This window comes from Morus notabilis, unplaced genomic scaffold, assembly GCF_000414095.1.
Source record: "Morus notabilis unplaced genomic scaffold, ASM41409v2 Scaffold1428, whole genome shotgun sequence".
NCBI lineage: Eukaryota > Viridiplantae > Streptophyta > Magnoliopsida > Rosales > Moraceae > Morus > Morus notabilis.
Genome location: NW_010362485.1, coordinates 109,027 through 133,198, shown reverse-complemented (window position 1 = coordinate 133,198; position 24,172 = coordinate 109,027). Strand labels below are relative to the sequence as shown.

The window sequence follows — 24,172 nt, the reverse complement described above, 5'->3', positions numbered from 1 at the left end:
ACGAATGAGAAGAAGACAAGTAACATGCTTAAAGGGGGGCAAAGGAGAAATAACAAGGAGAAATAACATTCGACATTGACCCAAAAAACAAAAAGTAAAATATATTCATTTTGCTATCAGATTCGTATACAATCATCTCTACGCACCAAAACGATGTGAAAGGAACCTACAAAAGAATGACATAGCAAAGAACAAAAAGGAGGCTAAAAAAAAAAAGACCAATGTGAACCAGACTTGACAAAGGGCTGTGGTCAGTTTGATAGGGGGTGTGAAACAACATACACAAATATCCGGTTATGTAGTGTGCAACAACTAAAAAGTTGTATTTGGAATGAAAGACCGAGTCTGTACAGGTTTCCGGTGGTCCGTCGAAGTCTCATCCTCCCCCCCTACATGATTCAATAACTTCGCTAACAGCTTTATGAGTCTCCGGGGTGATCATGTTCAATGACAAATGAAATGCCTGGAAAAAAAAAAAAGGAAACCTGACTCAGTATATAGAAGTTACCTGGTTTCTTCAACATCAGTAAATGTAAATCAAAGACAAGCACTTACCACAAATCTGTCCAACACGGGTACTAGAATTACCAAGTTGCGATCGGGAAGACAGTCAGCAATAGCATCACGTATGCTCTTGCTGTAGATCAGCAAACAGATCTCACTTTCAGAATATGTATAAAAGGAACTAAGAGAGAGAGAAAGAAAAGAAGGGAATGCAAACCTTTCAGTCGAAAGGAATGCTAGAAGCAAAGCGGCGTAAGCTTCTAGTATCATTTTCTCAGCTTCTTTTTCTCCTTGTAGCACGGCTGCTTCATCATCCTGCAGAAATGCAACAACATGAGAATGAGACAATCTAAAACAAGTTTCCTTTCTGCTTTAAGTTTTCACAAGACGAGATTTATATCAATAATAAAACGTGAAGGTCTCAGTGTCTGGGAGGTATACTGTGTAAATAGAGACCGACATAACATATCAACCCATCAATAGGGCAATATTTCAAGGTATTCAGGATAGAGAAACATCAATGAAGGCTCATTAAGTAGATCTTCACATGTGCCAAGTAAGCAAGATTTTTAAACAATGTTTCTACTGCCAATTATGGTCTATAGTGCAGTACGAAGGAGATATAGAAGAGGATATTCAACATAGGATTAAGGCAGGGTGGGTTAAGTAGAAGAATGTTACGGAAGTTTTATGTGATGGCAAGATGCTTATTAAGTTGAAAAGAAAGTTCTATAGGACTACAATCCGCCCAGCTATATTATATGGTAGTGAATGTTGGGCCATTAAGAGACAACATATATCTAAGATGAATGTGGCAGAAATGCGTATGTTAAGATGTATGAGTGACCATACGAGAATGGATCGCATAAGGAATGAAGTTATTCGTAGTGAAGTAGGTGTAGCACCAATAGAAGATAAGGTGCGCGAAGGCCGCTTGAGATGGTACGGGCATGTCCAACATAGACCGCTAGAAGCACCAGTTCGTGCTTAGGAGGACATTCTTATACCTAATACTAGGAGAGAGAGGGGTAGACCAAGAATTACATGGAACGAAGTAGTTAGGAAAGACATTCTAGTTCTAGACCTTCAGGAAAGTCTAATTTCGAACAGAACTGCGTGAAAAAGTGAAATCCATATAGCCAACCCCAATTAAGTTGGGATTAAGGCTTGTTGTTATTGTTGTTGTTGTTGTTGTTGTTGTTGTTGTTTCTACTGCCAATTATAAAAAGAACTCGATTTTCTTTCTGTCTTTTCATTCTTTGCATTGGTTCACTGTAAAAATAGTATAAAGTAGTAACAAGAAAAGAAGACAAAGGAGAGACATTACTCACCCATGGCTGAACTTTTCCTTCATGGACCGCCTCACCTGCTCCTTGGTTGGCCAAAAAGATGGAACAGAGTAGTGGAATTACATCCTTTCTGCTCGCCTTACCACAAAATTCGGAGTAAAAATTGGACTTATGCAATGGGACACTGGCGGATGCAAGCCGTGATCTGCAATAAATGGAACTATAAGTATCTGTCGATAGGAACATGACAATTCCAAACACCAGCAACTACACCTGTGTGGTATGTGTGTTTGTGTGCGCAAACAATAATCAGAAGGGAGCAACAACTTCCAATGACCGAAGAAATAGCAAAAAATAAGTTATCATTCAATGTATAACAGCCTCAAGAACAATATACATAAGCAGCAGCAATAAGCTGAAGTAAAATTAACCTGTTTTCACCATCCTTCTCGACCAAGTTCACAAGGAGGCCCAAAATAGCGACGAGAAAATCGAGTTCGTGATCAGTTAGAGGTCTATCACTCTGATTATCAACATCAAGAAAGGATGGTGGAGACGAGCTGAATGAAGGAAAGTGCAAAGCAATCAAGGAAGACATGGTCTCTAATCCTCCACAGGCAGCAATTTGCTGACAGCCAACAGGATTGTCGTTTGTTACATTCATTAAGGCCTGCCAAGAAGCCACATGAGCATTATTTTACATATATACTGTTTTCGTCCATCTCTCAACACAAAATGTAACTTGTGAAATTGGATGAAAACCACTTTGTGAGAAGGAACCAAAACGCAGTTCATACACATAACATATTAAAAAAAAAAACAAAGAAAAAAAGAGAGAAGTCTCAGATGAGAGCTACGGTTAGACCACTGAAGCAGTTCAAGAGTAAACTAAGGAAGCCTATACGGTGCAGAGGTAAGAAAGCTGCGTTTTTATGATGTTTTGCAATATGAAGATATAGAAGAATGCATTAATTTAAACTACCAAATACCAATAATGCCTCCATACACTATATTCTCTCCATTGCATAGAAGATAATAAAGAGAGGTGAAACAAATCTGCAGATGCCGAAGATTCCAAAATGTAAAGTATGTGATTAAAGGCTTACTTTGACAGCAGTAAGAAGACAGTCAGCTAAAAGGCTGGAGCGCCCTTCATCAACAGAAGTTGAACAGGAAGCTTCATGCGAGTGATTATTTTCTCCACTACTTGTTTCTTCCTGGCTCATTTTAATTCGAGACTGAAACCCATAATCGGGTTCTCTGTCCTTCAGTCCAATTCTTTTAGTCCTCGATGTGTTTTGCTTTCCAGACAGCACTTCCCACTTAGAAGGCTCCAAATCATCTTCATCGAACGCAAACGGATCTTGGCTATCGTCTAAAAGCACAATATCAACATTCTTCATTGAACTATTCTTAGTTGCATTACTACCAGATAAACTCCTTGACATTCCACTGCATGAGCTAGATGCAGAAGATCTACGTCTCGTCTTTAACGAATAGCCATCAGTCATAGAGGTGCTGGTAGTTTCAGAACTAGAACACTCTAACCGTGTGGCAGACACAATTTCGCCGTTCCGCAATTTAGTAAAGCTCTTCTCTGAATTACTTTTAAAGGAATCACTAAAAATTTTCCCATTGACGTCTCCTGAAAATATGTGCAAGGAAATCAGCTCATAAGTCTGGCTTTGTCATAGTAACGAATTTGAGAGCAGTAACAAAATTACAAGTACTACTGGGATTGCCCATTCTATAAATGCTGCTTCCTAACTTCTTAATCCAGTACTGTTTCTACTTTCTACAAAAATTACTGTAAGAATCTGAAGATACACATAAGAGGGTCAGGGAAGAGAAGTTGTACCTTGGAAATCAAATTCAAAATAATATGAAGTCCCATCAAACGGAGCAGAAGGCTTTTCATCAGTGGACGCCACCGCGGAAGTTTTGAATACATAAAGATCTGAAAATCAATGCAAGAAGTAAATAACACAGAATAGCGAAATGTGTCATACCATAAAAAGTTAAAGACTAACTTAGCTCTGAGATTCCTTAGCTACCTGAGAGAGTCTTAATGACAGCCAAAACAAGTTCTGTGAAGGATAAGGGGCTTCCTGTTGAAGTCCTTCGCTTCATCCCAAGCAAATGGTTCTATCACAAAAGTGTAAATATGAATTTATTTTTTGCTTTTTCACATGTCAAGTTAAGAAAGCAGCATTTTATCTACAAAGAAGTTGGAGGAACGAAATTCTAACAAGATGGGAACTCGAGTCTAAAAAACATTCAACGTACCTGATTATCTTTACTTAGAAACGTTGCATTTTCCATAATCTTCAGGCATTTCAAAAGCAGAGATAGGCACTGCATATTCATGTCAAATTTTGCATCCCGAGCAAGAGGCATTCTAATTTCCATCCAGCTCTGAAAATAAATATTTGTGATATTTTTTTCCCTTTAAATTACAATGAAAGGTCCAAAATTTTGAAAAAATAAATAAATAAGAGGATAGAAATATAGGTGAGATGATAAGAGTAATACTCTTTCTGCAACGTGATATAAAAGAAAACTAGGAAGTCTATAAAACGACTAGAAGAGTAAAATTACATCAAGTATTAATATTCTATTGAAACTCAAAGTTTCAAATCCACCAACCAAATAAAGCATTATATCCTCTTGATTTTCTTTTGCAGCCCCTTGTTTCAGAATATAAAACAGACTATAAGATCAAACAAACATACAGGCTCACACCTCCATATCAGAATGACAGTTCATGGCCACCTCAAAGACAGCATCAAGACCTCCAAGCTCTCGCAATTTTTCCTTAAAGTTTCCCCCGGTTTTCCTCACTGTCCCAGAGGTTTCTGATTGGACACGAGCAAAGAAACAAAGGACAATCAGCATCAGATGAAATGAATTAAAGGACAAACATTAAACATATAGAAATATAGTAAATGAGTTCAATCAAGTGATATACGATGGAGCTCGGAAACCATCAGCTTCAAAACAGAAGGCATACCTTCAAGAGAGATAGTAGATAAGCATGCTTTCTCTATGGTCAGCAAAGCTATCCATTTTGGGCACAAATTTTGCTTTCTCATTCCAGTATTCCCATAGCTTGACTTTAACTCCTTGCAACTTAGGAGAACTTCATGTACTTTGGACAAAATTGCAGCAGAAGTGCTATCCCCTGTTTTGGAAGTCTTCAAAATGCCAGGACCTGTACTTAATGCTAGAAGCTTACAACCAATTTTTGGTCCTTTTTCTTCAGTAGCAGTAGAGGATATTGGTTTCAACAACCTAATTAGAAATTGTATGCAGCTGGGTGATTCCAAAAGGTGCTCATCTTGACCCTGACAAAAAAACACACAAACCATCAAGACTACTATAGTTGAAATCGACGAATTTCCAAGAAATGTGGACAAGCCTGGAACTTCAAAATTTCCACCACATTGTAAAATGCTCTTGATAGGAGGAAAAGTTAATTTGGAAATTAATTAGAATCACAAAAAAAATAAATAAATAAACACTCTGCAAGACTGCAACTTACATCACTTGTCAAGACAAAAAGAAGAGCAGCAGAAGCCAAATTGCTAGGCGAATCATCAAGGCTGAGACCCAAGACAGCATCAATAATTGTCTTTGCCATCCTGGAAATAGTTACCGCAGAGATTAAGAGAGTCAATCAACAACAAAACTCACGGAACAATTTTGTTCGAAGAGAGAGAAATGAGATAGTTTTATTTTTTCTTCAGATATTCAGACGAACATTATAAAAAAGGAAAATATTAAAGAAGGTAAGAGACGTGAAGTCTAGAACCAAATTTTGTTGCCTCCCTAGTGCCCATAACAGTTATGCGTTTTTCACAAAATTCTGTGCTTTTTATGCCAAGTTATAATTAAACATAATTTCGTCCTATTTAAGAAAACACATTAAGGAAACAAAAATTCTTTGCCAAACGTTCGCAACAATCAACAATCTCAAACGCCAAATTTACTATATGCCCTAAAAACCCGTCGACGACTACATCTTAAGCACAAATTTAATAAACCCGTCAAGAACTACATGAAATTCGCCCACTAAAATTTCCAAAGATCAAAGTCCAACAAAGGAATTCCCAAAATTCACATGTTCAAATCTCCCAAGATCGCACTTTAAATTCGAAATAAATCCAGAAATTTGTCAAAATTAAAATCAAGATAAGTCTCCAAATATACGTTCGCATGAAACTCACCAAATCCCAACATTCTATTCACATTTGAATTCAAATGTCCAACCCATCAAAGATCTTCTTGAAAACTCGCATGCCCACATCGCCAAATAACGTTCTTTCTTTAAATCTCAAAAACCCATCAAGAATTTAACAAAATTAATGAATTCTACTCACCCTTGGGCCCTCAAAAGCCGTCTCTGCTGGGCCGTACCGCAGATGGACAACAGCGACAGCAAACTCGCCCTCCTGATCCGCACCGGCTGGTTCCTCCTGAGCCCATCGAGCGCGAAATTCACCTCGTCCACGTGCTCCATCATCTCCCCGAACTCCTGCGCCTCCATCAGCGTCGCCGTCGCCGGAATCGCCGGCGGCCGAGCCGAATTCCTCGAAACCTTTGGCTTCTTGGGCTTCGGAACGACGGCGTTCGGCAGCGAATCGTCGTCGCGGAAAGAGCCCTGGGACGAGAAATCGATGCCGTACGGATCGAATTCGAAAGAAGACTCTTGCGATGAGAAAGGGATGCCGTACAGGTTGTGGTGGTCTTGGGAAGGAGTGTCTTCTTGGGAGTCGTGAACGGCGTCGTTTAGGGCGTCAACGGAGAAGGCTCCGTTGGGAATGCTGCCACGGTTGCGACGTCCGTACGTCCTCACGCTCATCGTGGGCGTCGTTTTTCTTTCCCAATTTTGCCCTTCCGCTGTGTTATCTCTTCCGAGGCGTTCGGCTGGGCATTGGCGAGGGGCTTTTCCAGAAAAGAGGGTTGAAATTGGAGGGCAGAATTGGGAAATGAGAAGAAACGGAGACTTCTCTTTTTCTTTCTCTATCTAAAATCGGCGAGTTTCGGCCGTTGAGGAGAAAGAGGAGGGGAGGTCCTCGTTTTTAAGACGAAGATGAAAAATCGGAGAGAGAGAGAGAGAAGAGAGAGAGGAGGAAGAGAAGAGAGAGAGGAGAGAGAATTTTTTTTTTTTTCCTCCTGGGTGAGCTGAAGAAGACGGCTTCAATTCGAAAACGATCCGGTTTTGCTTCCGTGGAATTCCGTACAATTTCTCAATGGATGGGCCAATCACCAATTTTTCTTTATTTTCTTATCCAGGGTAGTTTCGTCATTTTGATTCAATTGGGATTCTGTGCTTGGCGGCTCAGGCTCAGCTATGTGGGCACTGGGCAAGTGCTCTTCTTTTATGGTTTTTTATTATTTGGCTTTTTTGCATGGTTGTCCCCGAACTTGTCACTTTTAGCAAATCAGTTCCTAAATTAAAAATTGTGACAATTGTCTCCAATAGGTGAAAATTTCAGTCCTAACAGACGGGCCCGAAGCATGTCGCCGCCAAATCTAGTCTGATCCTCATCTTCCTGTTGCTCACGATCGCAACATATTTTTAAAAACTCTTAACAAATTTAACACCGTTTTCAATTAGACCTCTCATATAGAAGGGAGTCAATTAATTTAGGGACTGATGTGTCAATAACGACAAGTTCAAGAGGCAACCATAGAAAAAAAAAAAAAAAAAAAAAAAAAAAAAAAAAAAAAAAAAAAAACCTTTTTACTCTTCTTATGTCAACAAGAGACAAGAGAAATATACGAGATTTTAGATAGTGGATAACCTAAATTATAAGTTTCAATCATATTTTTGTATATATTAGAGAAAAATAATTAATTATAACGATAAGTTATGTTATTGTCGAATAATCTTCATTTTTATGGAAATGTTTTGTCGAATATTATATATATATATATATATATATATATATACATAGCATCTATGAATCGTATAGAAAGTTATTTAAGGGTATACGTGAGAAGAAAATAGATATTTAAGTAAGAATGCGTTTAAGAGAAAAAATATTTTGAATGAAAAAGAAAAATATTTATAAAGGTTACAATTGTCAATAGTATTTAAAAAATATTGAAAAAATATTTAAGTGAGGATATAATCTAATCAGAATAAATTAGAAAATAACAATTCAATTAGCTACGTTTAAAAATACATAAGATATTAGAGGAGAAAAAAAAAAGAAGAATCAATAAGGAAAGAACCGGATAATAAATGATAAAGAAGGAATTGTTGAACTAGTAAAAATGGTTTAGGCCCATTTATTTCATATATTTAAACTAAAATCATTGATTCTGCTACATTATTTTTCTCTCATTGAATTTCAAACGTTAAAATTAAGAATCAAGACTTAAGTATACATTCTAAACAGATTTTTAATTGGATAATCTATCTACAGCTAAGAAGTGCGAATAACACTTTTAAATTTCGATAAAAATATGTTAATTCTAAAAAGAATATTATTATAACCCCACTTAGATCGAGGTTGATTTTTCCACTGATTTAAACATGGATCACTATTTTTCCTAATGTGCTCTACTTTAATATATATATTTTTTGCTAAATAAAACTCTTAAAAGAGTAATATATTAAGAAAATAATTTTTTGTAGAAAAATAAGATTCACATGTTAAAAAAATTTTAAAAAAAGTTTTTCTTAACAGTCCCCTTTTAACAGAAATGACATATTGTCTCATCAAAATTAAACAAGAAATGAACATTATTCAGTGTTGTTTATCTTCAGCGAATAAGAATTACACGTCGTGATAAACGATATTCCGTTTTTCAACAAAAACTGTGAGTTTTAGGCCCCGTTCACTTCGTTGATTCGAGTTGAGATGTGACTTTATGTTAGAGCTTTTTACTGTAGCAAAAAAGTTAGATGTGATTATTTGTGAGAGCTTTTTACTGTAAAAAAACTCAAATTCTAAACTCGAATCAGCGAAGTGAATGAGGTCTTAGTTCACCGTTTGCTTTCCATGAGAAACGACATGCCGTTAAAACGTCGATTCTCTCTCTCTCTCTCTGCTGTGCATTCTTAAACCGAAAAAACGACATACGTTTTTAGCCAGAAACGACTTCATTTCCTCGCGGAAAAAAAGTACAAACTACGGGCTTGCACACGAGTCAAAGTAGCTCCATTTAACAGTCAAAGAAGCAGTATCTAAAGCCACAACCACAGATAAGGCTGCCAATAGTTATCCGCCACGTAACCCATCCCTAGAATTCTCTCGCTGAGATTCTTTACTTTTCATTTTCAATAAAAACTTTTTTCGAGGCTCGAGCCTCTTACATGATTTTTACCCGATTTTTTTTTTTTTATGCATGTCTCGTTCATTTCACCGATTTAAATTTTCAATTTTAAATTTTTATAATAAAAAATTCTTAAAAAATGTCACATTTAAATTTTTTTTATTATAATAAAAAATTTTTAAAAAATATTACATCTCAATTTAAATTAAAAACTTAAATTTATAATGTGAACGAGGCCGTAATTTAACCCGCGTAATAATTCCCGAATTTTCTCGTAAATTCGCTATTTCCCCCACTAGCTACCTTGGATTTTATATTTTGTTTAATTATTTTATTTTCTGCACTAAATATTAATTTCGTAATTTTAACTTTTGAGGATGTACTATTTTTGACCTTTCGCTATCTGGATCTAGGGTTTCTCTTCTTGGCGACTTGGTTCGTGTTTTTCATCATCATCACCATCAATAACCAAACCCTAACTCCACAATCACTGACAGACAATCAAAACTAAACACAGATTCCCGATTTCGTTTACCGGAATTTGATTGATCGCTCAAAGAGAGCTTTTTTTTTTTTGATCATCATCATCGACAACAACCAGGGATCTAAAAGTTTCCAGAAGAAGAGGAAAATACAAAACCCTAATTTTCTTTTTTTTCTTTCTTTTCACTTTCACGGATCAGTGATTTAAAACCGAAAATTGGACCAAATTTAAAGCAATCCTTGAAGTAGAAGAAGAAGACGGTGATGATGATGATGATTTTTCTGTAATCGAAACTCATGAGCTTTTCTTTCTTTTTTGATTTTTTTTAACCGATTTAGTATCTGGAACTTGACGAGAACTCGGATTTGATGAAGGAGGTGGTGTTTGGCTGGTGAGAAAAGAAAAAAGAAAAAGAAAAAGAAAAACAAAGAAAATGTATAAATCGGTGGTGTATAAAGGAAAGGAGTTACTTGGGGAGGTAGAGATATATCCGGGAGAGAACAACATCGACCACAGGATTATCGATGACTTGAAGGAAATCAGAATAAGCCATTTTTCGCCACCGAGTGAGAGATGTCCGCCATTGGCAGTGCTTCATACGATTACTTCTTCCTTTGGTGTTTGCTTCAAAATGGAGTCAAAGACCTCGCACTCACAGGATTCGCCGCTCTTTCTTTTGCACTCCTCTTGTGTCATGGAGAACAAGGTATCGAAGCACAACTCAGAAGAAAAAAAAAAAAAAAGATGATGATAATATAAAGATAAAATTCTAAAAATCAAATGTAGTAAATAAAGGAAACAATAATTAATTAAATTTTCATAGAAACAAAAACCTAAAGCTAAGATAAACTTCACTTTGGAATCAATTGCCTTGTTGTTAATCAGAGGACTTTGGAGACAATATTTGCAGGGGACCCATTATGGAATATACAGGAAAATTTCTGAAAATTTTCAGTTAAACCCAGTTATATGGAACTCTTTGCCTTGCCCCAAATTTTATGCTAACTGTCTGAGTTAATTAGTTCTTATTTATTAATTTTTTTATTTTCATGGAAACCAAATAATTAGAAACTTCTTATAGGACTGTGAAGCTGGAACCTTATTCCTGAAATTGCTATTGGACAATGGTTTAATACCGAGAATGTATTACTTGGTTTTAATTTTGCTATGTTGTTAAATTGTGTATAAATTTCTGTGAGGAAGAACTAAAACGTTGCATTTCAAGTTCTCATTACTTTTCCTTTGGCTTATCTCTTTAGCTCGCTGAGAATGCTTGCTAGTAGCGTGAAAATAGATACTAACCAGATTAGTGATACTTATTTCTTCTCTGGCATTGCAATCTGAATCTTTTTGGACGATTACTGCTGTTATCTGATTGTTGTGGTATGTGTACATATATAATTTACTAAATTATATATTAACAAATATGGTATAAATTCTTATATGGGGGTTAATACACGTGTCTGTTTGCTGCTTTATTATGTAAAATATCATATCTTCCCGTTTTATATGATAATGCTTTGCATGTTGCTTTAGATACCTTTTTTTTTTGTCAGTTTAATGATAGTGCTTCTCATTCTGATGTCTACAGACTGCTGTAATGTCACTTGGAGCTGGAGAGGAACTCCATTTGGTTGCCATGTATTCTAGGAACAGTGACAAACAGTATCCATGTTTCTGGGGATTTAATGTTGCGTCAGGGCTTTACAATTCCTGTCTTGGCATGCTGAACCTTAGATGTCTCAGTATTGTATTTGATCTTGATGAAACACTCATAGTTGCTAACACAATGCGCTCATTTGAGGACAGAATTGAGGCTCTGCAGCGGAAAATAAGCAGTGAGTCGGACCCCCAACGCATGTCTGGTATGCTGGCAGAAGTAAAGCGCTATCAAGATGACAAGAGCATATTGAAGCAATATGTTGAAAATGACCAGGTTGTTGATAATGGGAGAGTTATAAAAGTTCAATCTGAGGTTGTTCCTGCTTTGTCTGACAACCATCAACCTATTGTCCGTCCGCTTATAAGGTTACATGAGAAAAACATCATTCTGACTCGTATTAACCCGCAGGTTTGTTGTGGATGCTGCTGGAGCCTGTACATGATTTTGCAATAGTTGTTTGTTTTTACTATATAGCACGCTAATGTACTTCCTTGTTACCATAGATTCGCGATACAAGTGTTCTCGTGAGGCTGAGACCTGCATGGGAGGATCTCAGGAGTTATTTGACTGCAAGAGGGCGTAAGCGCTTTGAGGTCTATGTTTGCACGATGGCTGAAAGGGATTATGCTTTAGAAATGTGGAGGCTTCTTGATCCACATTCAAATTTGATAAACTCAAAAGCATTACTGGAACGTATAGTGTGCGTTAAATCTGGTGAGTGGCACTATTCATTTTAGAACAGCCTCTACTTTCATTTATGTAATTTTTGTATATTTGTCCTTAAATTGGCATGGGACACATCTTGTCGGACATTGCACTGATCATATTCATTGCGTTCTTAAAGGTTTAAGGAAGTCATTGTTCAATGTGTTTCAAGATGGTTTGTGCCATCCGAAGATGGCATTGGTGATTGATGATCGCTTGAAAGTGTGGGATGAAAAGGATCAACCTAGGGTGCATGTTGTTCCTGCTTTTGCCCCATACTATGCTCCTCAAGCTGAAGTATTACTCTTCTCTACAACTCTCAAGATTTCTGTACTACAGTGCTTGTGTTTTTCAGGTGTACATGCACATGTACTTATGTTGTGACTCCTAAAATTGTAGGCAAACAATGCTGTTCCTGTCTTATGTGTTGCGAGAAATGTTGCTTGCAATGTCAGAGGTGGTTTTTTCAAGTAAGTTATACAGCGGTATATAGTTTTCAATTGTAGCCATAGACACTGTTAAGCACATAACCTACAAAATTTACTAGTGGAATTTCTAATTTGAGCAATCAAATACTGGTTCAGTATTTTCCAAATAATGTAGTTATTTCTGTCTGACTATCTCTGCAATTTGACAACAGAGAATTTGATGACGGTCTTCTACAAAAGATTCCTGAAGTTTCTTATGAAGACGATATTAAACATATCCCCTCCCCTCCAGACGTGAGCAATTATCTAGCCTCTGAGGTACATTATCCCTTCTTCCTTTTCTTGGACAGTATTGAGTGGAAGATGTGTTTATTTTTCCAGAATTCCCTCCAGTGTGGTCTTGCATATTTGTGAAAATATTACTTTGCATTATTTAGGATGATGGATCTGCTTCAAATGGAAACAGAGATCTACCTGCTTTTGATGGCATGGCAGATGCCGAGGTTGAAAGGAGATTGAAGGTAGTTATCAAGATTTAAGCCAATGCCTCTTTGTATCATTTTGCATGTATATAAGAGTTCTGAGATTGGTTCAGGCCTATTGGAGGACCAGTATTCACGTGGAATTATCTTGTTTTGCAATTCATGTGAATCTATTTGCATTAATGCCTGTTCTTTTAGTTAACTCATTTCAATTGTCTAATCTGCTTGTTTCTTGTACGTAGGAAGCAATATCAGCTGCTTCATCAGCCATTAACCCTGATCCTAGACTTTCTCCTCTTCAGTATACAGTGCCATCTTCTTCTGGCAGTGTTCCACCGCCAACAACTCAAGTATCAATGATGCCTTTCCCAAATATACAGTTCCCTCAGGTAGCTTCAGTAGTTAAACCATATATTGGCTCCGTGGAATCAAGCTTGCAAAGTTCTCCTGCTAGAGAAGAAGGTGAGGTACCAGAATCAGAATTAGATCCTGATACAAGGCGGAGGCTTTTAATTTTGCAACATGGGCAAGATACTAGAGAGCATACACCAACGGAACCTCCATTTCCTGCAAGACCTCCAATGCAAGTACCTCTTCCACAGGTACAATCCCGTGGAGGTTGGTTTCCAGCAGCGGAAGAGATGAGCCCCCCAAGGCAACCAAGCAGAGTAGCAGCGAAAGAATTTCCTCTAAATTCAGAACCAATGCATATTGAAAAGCATCAACCTCATCATCCATCTTTTTTCCCTAAGGTGGAGAGCTCAATTCCATCTGATAGAATAATTCACGAAAATCAAAGATTACCAAAAGAGGTAATCTTTCTTTGTTTGGTTCTTTTTTTTTTTTCTTTTTTTGTTCTGTGGGGTGGGGTGGGGGGGAAGGTTGGGGATGTGAATCTTGGTGTTTCTAATTGCTCAACAGTACCTCTGACTGAGAAAGCTTATCATTCCTACATTTTCAGGCCTTACCTAGAGATGATCGGTTTAGATCAAATTATTCCTTACCTGGTTATAATTCCTCGCCAGGTGAGCTACATGAATAATTAATTTGAGATTGCTGGCTTGTATATTTTCTAGGCTTTCATGTTCACTTTTAGCATTTGGTAATATGATATTGCTGAGGGTAAAAATTATTTCCATCTGGTTAAACCGTTGAATACCTTGGAGGTGATCACCATCTTCTTTTGTTCAAAAGTTAAATTGATGCATGTACATTATAGTTACCATTGTTTCTTGTGAGATCAAATTTGTCGACATATTAGGGTAAAAGGGTCCAAATCGGGTTTAATTAGGATAAATTAGTTTGGAAGATTTAGGAGATTCAAATCTTTCCTTATCTTTTATCCGGGATTGTTTAGGATTAGGAATTAGGTAATAAAATCTTATTTGAATATTAAATTCAAGTCACTTTATTAGGAGATTATCTTTCCTTTTATTAGGATAAGCCAACTAGCTTGGCTGCCTATTTATTTGTATCTTTTCCGCAATATTCAATAAGATAGAAGATTATTATTCTTTCAAATCTGTCTTCATGGTATCAGAGCCACTTTCTGAAACCTAATGTTCTGCCAACCGGAATGACAAAATACGGGATGGCCAGCGGGAAAGAAACCTCATCATCCGCGGTTACCTCTGCTTCTTCAGGGGCTGTTAATCCGATCCAAATCAATGGATTCAAAGCCTTCTTTCAGCAAATCACAAGTCATAAATTCAATGGACAAAATTGTGTCCAATGGTCACATTCCGAAATGATGTTCATCGAAGGAAAGGGAAAAGAAGATTACCTCACCGGCGATGTTGCACAACCAGATGAAAAGGATCCCAAGTTTAAAACTTGGAAGACACAGAATAGCATGGTTCGGTCATGGCTGATCAACTCCATGAATACCGAGATGGGAGAGAACTTCATGTATTACAAAACAGCAAGAGAGATGTGGGATGCAGTGAAGCGGAGTTACTCCAACAGGGAAAACACATCAGAAATTTTAGGCTAAAGGGAATTCTGAATGATCTTCGTCAAGGAGAATTAGGCGTAACAGAATACTTTAATAATTTATCACGCCATTGGCAGCAACTGGACATCCTTGACGAATCAGATTGGCATTGTGCCAAGGATCATAAGCAATACAAAGAAATTCTGGAAAGAGACAGAGTTTACAAGTTTTTACTTGGTCTCAATAAAACCTTAGATGATGTTCGTGGAAGGATCTTAAGTACCAAGCCTCTACCAGATGTTCGTGTGGTTTTTTCAGAAGTGAAGCAGGAAGAGAGCCGAAAGAAATTAATGCTAGGAACCTCCAACGGTGGTGTTATCTCGACGCCTAATGATGCTGGAAACTCAACCACGGATGCCTCTGCCTTAGCCGCACGAGGACCACAATTCCACAGCGAAAACCAGCAAAGAAGAAACCGGCCTTGGTGTGATCATTGCAAGCGGACTGGACACACCAAAGATACTTGCTGGAAAATCCATGGAAAACCAGCAAACTGGACTCCTCGGAAACAGAATGAAGGAAAGAGGGTTTCAGGCCTCCCAAGAGAAGCATGGAATGGATGCTCCCACACAACAACCCGCAGAATCTTCAATTTCACTAAGCAAGGAACAGTTAGAGCAACTCTATCGGCTTCTCACACCACCGTCCAATTCAATTTCTAATGTAGGATTGTGCACCACGACACATAATGGTAACCATTCAGCCTTAATCTCATCACTTCATGCCCAGGAACCGTGGATCATTGATTCTAGGGCCTCTTACCACATGACAGGTTGTTCCAAACATTTTTTCTCCTATACTCAATATTCTAATACTGCTAAAATTAAGATTGCCGATGGGTCTCTAGCTACTATTGCTGAAATAGGTTCAATCCAAATCTCAAAAAACCTTATTCTTCATTCCGTCCTACATGTTCCAACCTTAAAGTGTAACTTGCTATCCATTAGCAAACTCACTCGTGACAATAACTGCGTAGCTAATTTTTCCTCTTCTATGTGTCAATTTCAGGACCTATCATCGGGAAAGACGATTGGCAGTGCTAGAGCCTATGAAGGACTTTATTTCCTTGAAAATTCAGAATCTGAGAGTCTACAAGCACATGTGTCAGGAGTGTCTTTTATTTCGGTTTCTAGTAATAAAGAAATAATGTTGTGGCATCATAGACTTGGCCACCCCAGTTTTTCCTATTTGAAATTTTTGTTACCAGCCCTATTCAAGAATAAAAATACTGCTTCATTTACTTGTGATATTTGTCAATTTGCGAAGCATGCACGTGTACTTTTCTCACCAAAACCATATGCACCCTCTATGCCTTTCTCCTTGATTCACATTGATATATGGGGCCCTTCTAGGGTAACAACCTTAAATGGCAAACGATGGTTTATCACGTTTATTGATGACCATACACGGGTGACTTGGGTGTACTTGCTTAAAGACAAATCTGAAACCAGCCAAATCTTTCAAACCTTCCATAAAATGGTTCAAACTCAGTTTCAGAAAAAAAAATTTCGGTTCTAAGAACTGATAATGGTGGTGAATACTTCTAGTCCGCTTTGGGTAGTTACCTTGATCAAAATGGAATCATTCACTAGAGTTCTTGTACGGAAACACCACAACAAAATGGAACTTCAAAAAGAAAGAATCGGCATATGTTGGAAGTAGCCCGTGCCTTTATGTTCACTATGAACGTACCTAAACATCTATGGGGTGATGCCATCTTAACTACAGCCTTTCTCATCAATAGACTACCTAGCCGCCCCCTAAAATTTCAAACCCCATTGTCTGTCCTTACAACTCAAGTCCCACATTCAAATATCCTCACAAACAACCTTCCCCTTAAAACCTTTGGTTGTACTGCGTTTGTCCATGTCCATTCCCAACATCACTCCAAACTCAACCCTCGAGCCATAAAAACCATCTTTCTTGGATATTCTCTAACAAAAAAGGGATATCGGTGTTTCTGCCCACAAACTAAAAAAACTTTTGTCACCCGAGATGTCACCTTTTTTGAAGAAGTACCTTTTTATTCCCACACTTTGCTTCAGGGGGAGAGTAATGGTACCGAAGCTTATGTGTGGGAATGGGATGTCACAGCCACAGTTGAAGAAGCCTTGACCCCACAATCAGCCCCCAGTACCGACATTCCAGTTCCAGTCCAAACCGAAACTGAACTGGAAGATTCATAGCCGCCATCACAGTTGTCTTCACAGCCAGAACAGTTGTCCCCCCAGCCCTGCTCACAGCTAGCTCCAGTTCCGCAGCCATTTCCAAAACTGCAAATATACTCTCGGAGGAAAAATTTTCAAGGAAATAAACAATTAACAGGCACTGTGGACTGCCCTGAATCCGAACCTATGGTGAGTCCTAATCCTTCATCCTCAGGTAATCCCGAAACCCTCCATGATAAACTAGATGACCCCATTGCTTTAAGAAAAGGTGTTAGGACATTTACAAAACACCCAATTTCCAAATTTGTGTCATATGATAATCTATCACCCTTGTTTCGTGGTTTCACAACAAACCTTTCTAGACTTGATATTCCCAGGAGAATTGAAGAAGCTCTAGTTCCAGAATGGAAGACTGCGGTGCTAGAAGAGATGCATGCCCTTGAGAAAAACGAGACTTGGAGCCTAGTAGAACTACCACAAGACAAGAAAGTGGTGGGGTGCAAGTGGGTGTTCACGGTTAAAGTAAAGCCAGATGGTTCAGTAGAGCGGTACAAAGCCCGATTGGTAGCGAAGGGTTTCACTCAAACCTACGGAATAGACTACACAGAAACATTTGCTCCTGTTGCGAAGCTCAACACCGTTAGGGTTCTCTTATCCTTAGCAACAAATATGGATTGGCCTCTTTATCAACTTGATGTAAAGATGGATTGGCCTCTTTATCAACTTGATGTAAAGAATGCATTTCTGAATGGAGAGCTAGAAGAAGAAGTATAAATGAGTCTCCCACTGGGTTTCTATGAGGACAAACGGGACAATATAGTGTGTAAGCTGAAAAAATCTTTATACGGCTTGAAGCAGTCACCTAGGGCTTGGTTTGAAAGATTCTCCAAAGTAATCAAAGGCCACGAATACACACAAGGCCAAACAGATCATACTCTCTTCGTCAAGCACTCTACAAACAACAAGGTTACAATTTTGATCGTGTATGTGGACGACATAATTTTGACTGGAGATGACTTCCAAGAGATGGAGGAAATAAAGAAGATTATGGCTAGGGGGTTCGAGATCAAAGACCTAGGATTCATGAGATATTTCCTAGGGATGGAGTTGCAAGGAGTAAGAAGGGGATCTCCATATCACAAAAGAAGTATACAATGGACTTATTAGAAGAGACAGGAATGCTCGGTTGCAAGCCCATAGACTCTCCCATTGAACCGAAAGGAAGGAAGAATTTAGGTGAAGGAGATTTGGTAGACACAGGTAGATATCAAAGACTTGTGGGAAGATTGATATATCTCTCACACACAAGACCAGACATAGCTTTTGCGGTCAGCGTGGTCAGCCAATACATGCATACACCACACCAAAAACATCTTGATATAGTCTACCGAATACTACGATATCTCAAGAAGAATCCAGGGAGAGGACTGTTCTTCCAGAAGAGCGAGGACATGAAGGTGAAAATCTACACAGATGCAGATTGGGCAGGTTCTGAAGAAGATAGGAGGTCAACATCCGGGTATTGTACTCAGGTTTGGGGAAACTTGGTGACTTGGCGTAGCAAAAAACAGGCCGTAGTTACAAGAAGTAGTGCTGAAGCCGAATACAGGGCTATGGCTCATGGCATTTGTGAGGCAATTTGGATAAAACGACTACTGGGAGAATTAAAGATTAAGTGTGAGTTTCCTATGCAGCTCTATTGCGACAACAAGGCTACGATTAGCATAGCATACAATCCAGTCCATCACGACAGAACTAAACATGTGGAGGTTGACAGACACTTTATTACAGAAAAAATTGAGAGTGGGATAATCAGTGTTGAATATGTTCCGACGAAGCAACAAGTGGCTGATATTCTAACTAAATGACTGCACGGACCAGCGTTTGAAGAACTAGCAAGCAAGCTCGGACTCATAGACATTTACGTCCAAGCTTGAGGGGGAGTGTCGACGTATTAGGGTAAAAGGGTCCAAATCGGGTTTAATTAGGATAAATTAGTTTGGAAGATTTAGGAGATTCAAATCTTTCCTTATCTTTTATCCGGGATTGTTTAGGATTAGGAATTAGGTAATAAAATCTGATTTGAATATTAAATTCAAATCAGTCACTTTATTAGGAGATTATCTTTCCTTTTATTAGGATAAGCCAACTAGCTTGGCTGCCTATTTATTTGTATCTTTTCCGCAATATTCAATAAGATAGAAGATTATTATTCTTTCAAATCTGTCTTCAAAATTATCTTTCTTTGTTGATTGGTGAGTGTTAAAAATTGTGTAACTGTACATGGAGGGTTAATGCATTTGTTTGCTTTGAATGATTCTTAGCTGTTTTGCTGTGCAATTGTTGATCTTAGCAATTTCCTACGGGGATATGCGTTTTCTAGGTGAGGAGATTTCCTTGAGTCGATCATTTTCGAGCAATAGGGAACTCGACTTTGATTCTGGCCCAGCAGTATCAAATGCGGAAACTCCAGCTGGAGTTCTACAGGAAATTGGAATGAAGTGTGGAACCAAGGTAAAGTGTAGGAGTCTATAATGTGAAAATCTGGAATGGTGGGTCAGTGCTTATGAATACCATACACTTTAGCATTTTCTAGAATTTATCTCTCTTTTTCTCTCACAACTTGTTTTGGTGAAACGTTACAGGTGGAGTTCAGACCGGCTTTGGTTGCGTGCGCTGAACTACAGTTTTCTGTTGAGGTACTTTTGACTCTCAATTTCTGGACTTTATGTATCATTTTCAGTGATTTAATGCTATGGGCTAAATTTAATTGGGTTACATGGTTGAATAGTTGAATAATTCAACGAAGTGTTTGAGTGAAACCTTCCAGTAATTTATCTTTTATGTACTTTTTATCTTTATAATTTGGAAAAGTCTCAAAAGAAAGACTTAAATGCCATAAATAGAGTTCAGACACCTTTTTATCGGATTAAGCTGTGGTGTTCCATTGACTAAATAATAATTGGCAATTTGGCATCCTCAAAATCAACCTGTCTCACCCTTGTAGGCTTGGTTTGCTGGAGAAAAAATTGGTGAAGGAATTGGTAGAACAAGAAGGGAAGCTCAACTCCAGGCTGCTGAAATCTCTCTAAAAAATTTGGCTGGTAAGATTACTTGCTTTATTTGTTGCCATTTACTTGAGAACTTTTTTTTTGTTTTTGGTTATAACATTTGAATTAATTAAATGTATAAATCAGTTACCTGTTTTATATGGTTTTTGTTATAAGGCTGCTGAAATCTCTCTAAAAAATTTGGCTGGTAAGATTACTTGCTTTATTTGTTGCTATTTACTTGATAACTTTTTTTGTTTTTGGTTATAACATTTGAATTAATTAAATGTATAAATCAGTTACCTGTTTTATATGGTTTTTGTTATAAGAAATGAAATTGTTGATTGTCGATAAAATAAAATAGAAGAGGGGAAGAAAAAGACGAACGAGTGGTTCTTATGGTTTTCAATCCAATGAAGCCATTGCCAAAGGAAACTCTTTTTTTCAGCGAAATTGACCGGGAAAAACTACAATCATTGTTATGTTATTAGAATTTTCATTTTTTAGTACTTTTAGGAAACTTTGGAGTTGCTGGGGGCTCTTCTCTTAAACAATCATGTTTTGAGGGGTTGCCTTCATAGCTTTTCTTTTTTGTTAACTATGACAATCTTGGACAATGTTTTGCAGATATGTATTTATCACGGGTTAAGCCAGATTCTGGTTCTTTGGTTGTTGACATGACTAAGTTTCCTGATGCAAATGACAATGGCTTTGTCAGTAATGTGAATTCATTTGGGAGCCATTCATTTCCCAAAGAGGAGTCCCTGTCGTATTCAACTGCGTCAGAGCCATCTAGGCTTTTTGGCGCTAGATTGGAAGGCTCTAAGAAATCTATGAGTTCAGTCTCTGCACTTAAAGAATACGTAAGATCTAAATGATTTAATTATTTTTCCTCTTCCCTTTTTTGTTGGGTTACTTCTACAGTGACAAACTATGCTGTGTTTGATTTTTATTTGTGTGATTGTGCATTCAACTTCTTCAGTGTATGACGGAGGGTCTTGGTTTAGCTTTTCATCCTCAACCTCTACCTTCTAATGGTCCGATTCAAAAAGATGAAGTGTATGCACAGGTATGAACTGGCAGGATGATTTGCCTTATTACTATGGATGATCTAATAAAATGCCGAGTATTTTGGCCCATTTCATTTGAGTATTTTATTTCAGAGTGGAAACCAAGTCCTTATTAAGGTTGTTGATGTCTTTATCTTCATGTGCATGTATGAATGAGCATAGACATAAATTCTTGACATACTTTTTCTTTGTACTTCCTCAAGAGAGATCTCTCCCCACGAAGCATGAAATGTCGTGAAATTGATTGCGATGTGTACATTTATTGTGTTATTTAGTGCACATGAAGGGGTGAAAAACTTGGTTGCAGAGGAGCGGTTAGCCAACTTTTGTACCAATGCTTTGAAACTCATGCCACACGTGTAATTGAGTTTCAATGCAAGAAATAAAAGTGCATTCAGGGACTGCTGTCTGTTTTAAGAGCCTAAGAAACATTTTTGAGCCCTTACGATTGCTGTAATTGTACATCAATTAATTCTTAGGTTCAAGAGTTAGTCCACAATATAACTGCATAGTTCCTCTCGTCCTTGGAACTTTTGAAGATAGTTTTTTCTATTTGTTAGGAGATTAGAAGCTTAATTCTTATGAGAAATCTCCTAAGTAATTTTCTCCCTTCTAACCGTCTTCCTCTGTTTTTCGTATTTTTTATGTGTTAGGTAGAAATAGATGGCCAGGTTTTAGGAAAAGGGATTGGGATGACGTGGGATGAGGCTAAGTTGCAGGTATCTTATCATGGATTCTTAAGTTCTCTTCTCGGCTTTTTCTTTTGCGTTCTTCCCTTTTCTTTTCTTTTGTTTTGTTTTAAAATATGGTTTCTAAGCGTTAAATGTCCTCCTTAGGCTGCTGAAAAGGCTCTCGGAAGTTTAAGATCAATGTATGGTCAGAGACGTCAGGGTTCTCCAAGGTGTGTAACATATCAGCCGTTGCTACTATTTTCTTTTGCATTAGCTTAGTCATAGTGAAATTTGACTCCCTCAAACAAACAAACAAAAAAAAAAAAAATATATATATATATATATATATACACATGTGTGTGTGTGTGTGTGTATCTTACATGAACGGCCAGGCCCACAAAACTTTCTAAAATATTATGTTGCCGTGTTGGTCACAAGCGTCCAATTCCATTTATGCTTAATCTGCTGCTTGTCACGTTCGAGCACCTTGAGATCTCATGCAGGGAGGTTGGAATTTGGAAGGATGTAATCTTTTGGGCGTCTAAAGTGCAACAATTCTGGTTGTACTTGTACTGGGTTTTCTATTGGGCGGGTTTTCACTTTTCATCTACGGTTACAAAAGCAGAGCTATGCATGTGGTAGTTTTTGTGGCTTGGATATTTTGCTAATGTCTCAGCCAACTAATTAAGACAAGGGCTAATAATAAGATGACTGAAAACCGATGTAGAAATAGTTCCATACTATCATATTGGTTGTTTATGCCATGACAACTCGACCAGTTTTTAGTTGCTGGAATCTATGGTCTCTAAGCAATTAGTAGATTCTCATATCATCTTCTCCTTCCGCAATCTTAACTTGGTTTTCTGATACAAGGTCAATGCAAGGATTCTCAAATAAGCGTCTGAAGCAGCAGGAGTTTCCACGAGTTCTACAGCGCGTTCCCTCGTCTGCTAGATACCCTAAAAATGCTCCTCCCGTTCCTTGAAAGGCCACGAGCACATTTTTCATCGCAGATTTTTTGTACGGCTATTGTTTGGACATTCGTGAAGTACATTATTTATAGAGGCGGACAATAGCCATGGATTACCAAATCCGCCAAAGGAGACCATAATTCACGGAGTCTTCACTCCATAGCCGGTGGACCAGATTGTTTTCAGGCCTTATTTCGAATCCTTCCAAAAGTCGGATTGGTTTCCATTCACTGTTGTAGAAGCCGCATTGCCTGATTATGGTAGGCAGTTCGCTCAATCTATACTTGTTCTTCTGTGAGTGGTAATAATTGGTGCCAGAGGTCCTTGGAAGATCTTGTTCGGGTCGGGTTTGTTTCCGGTGTTTGATATTTATCAGCATGGAGCCGAAGGGAATCTGGAGTTGAGGGCTGCTTCTGGCAATGCTCGAGGATTCACAGTGCTAACAAACCTTAAACAACAACCATTGACAAGTTAATTGTAAACGCAACTAACCTTTTCTCCACGTCCCTACTTAACCTCTCTGAAGATTCAAAAAGTTTTTCGATTGTGTTCATATCAGAGTCCCCAGATTGGCGGGTTATGTAAGCTGAGCCCTTGTAATACGTTATGTTTTTCATTTATCATCCAAGATTGGAATTCTTTTTTCACTATATACTGTCACCAAATGTTATTTAACGACCATAAAGAGATATTCTCATTCAAACTCTAAGGAAGGATCTTCATAGTTAGCAATAATTGCCTCAGAAAACTCGGATCAGATGCAAGTGTAAAATATAGGGATGTAGATGGAAAAAAAAAAGATGAAAAGTTGGGTTGAATATTTTGGGAAGTCGGTGAATAGTTGAATTCTGAAAAATTTGAGATATATTTGTCTTATCTCGTGACCGAATTTAATAAATCCGCATTGCTCAATGATCAAATTTGATAAATCTAAGTTTTATTAAATTTGCCATATGATCAAAATCGATAAATTTTGAATTCTGGCGATCATATTTATTAAATTTGATATTTATTGAATTTATTCTTATAAAACGCCAAATTAAATCCTGTAATTGTCAATATTAAGAATAATCATTATTTTTTATTATTTTATTAATATCTTATGCAATAAATTTATTTTTTTTACCCTTACATGTCTTCTTTTTTTAATTTTAAAAAAAAATATTCATCCCCTAAATTCTAAAAAAAGATTCACGAATTAAAAAATTATAATAAATCAAATTAGTTACATTGAATTTTTTTTTTTTAAAGAGTGTTTATTATAATTTTCTAAGGTATACGCAATTAACTGTTTCTCTTGTAATTTGGTTAGATTCTGAGCCTTCGTGCAAAATGTCAAAAAAAAAAAAAAATTTATGAATCGATTTAACCTTTTCAAATGGGTAATTTAATGGATAATTTTTATAT

The 24,172-nt window shown here is 37.5% G+C and overlaps 2 protein-coding genes across 3 annotated transcripts; one reads left to right on the top strand and one right to left on the bottom strand.

The window, feature by feature from the left end:
• Positions 1–10: 10 nt before the first annotated feature.
• Positions 11–6,960, bottom strand: LOC21395342. Its single transcript, XM_010102254.2, has 13 exons — positions 6,173–6,960; positions 5,335–5,434; positions 4,804–5,137; positions 4,536–4,648; positions 4,080–4,208; positions 3,848–3,938; positions 3,652–3,750; positions 2,900–3,438; positions 2,225–2,463; positions 1,836–1,998; positions 722–819; positions 556–637; positions 11–463 (listed from the first exon to the last, which is right to left on the bottom strand). Exons 1-13 carry the CDS (start codon positions 6,652–6,654, stop codon positions 377–379), a joined length of 2,556 nt encoding a protein of 851 aa, XP_010100556.1. The 5' UTR covers positions 6,655–6,960; the 3' UTR covers positions 11–376.
• Positions 6,961–9,468: 2,508 nt separating this feature from the next.
• On the top strand, positions 9,469–23,495 carry LOC21395341 (RNA polymerase II C-terminal domain phosphatase-like 1). Of its 2 annotated transcripts, none has more exons than XM_024168273.1 (17): positions 9,469–10,270; positions 11,156–11,635; positions 11,731–11,941; positions 12,072–12,229; positions 12,332–12,402; positions 12,573–12,678; positions 12,798–12,881; positions 13,085–13,654; positions 13,804–13,867; positions 19,387–19,517; positions 19,649–19,702; positions 20,011–20,107; positions 20,681–20,916; positions 21,036–21,122; positions 21,777–21,842; positions 21,960–22,024; positions 22,668–23,495. In XM_024168273.1, exons 1-17 carry the CDS (start codon positions 9,998–10,000, stop codon positions 22,777–22,779), a joined length of 2,865 nt encoding a protein of 954 aa, XP_024024041.1. In that variant the 5' UTR covers positions 9,469–9,997; the 3' UTR covers positions 22,780–23,495. The 2 variants fall into 2 exon arrangements, with proteins under 2 accessions (XP_024024041.1, XP_024024040.1); XM_024168272.1 differs by having other exon boundaries at positions 19,357–19,517.
• The last annotated feature ends 677 nt before the right edge of the window (positions 23,496–24,172 follow it).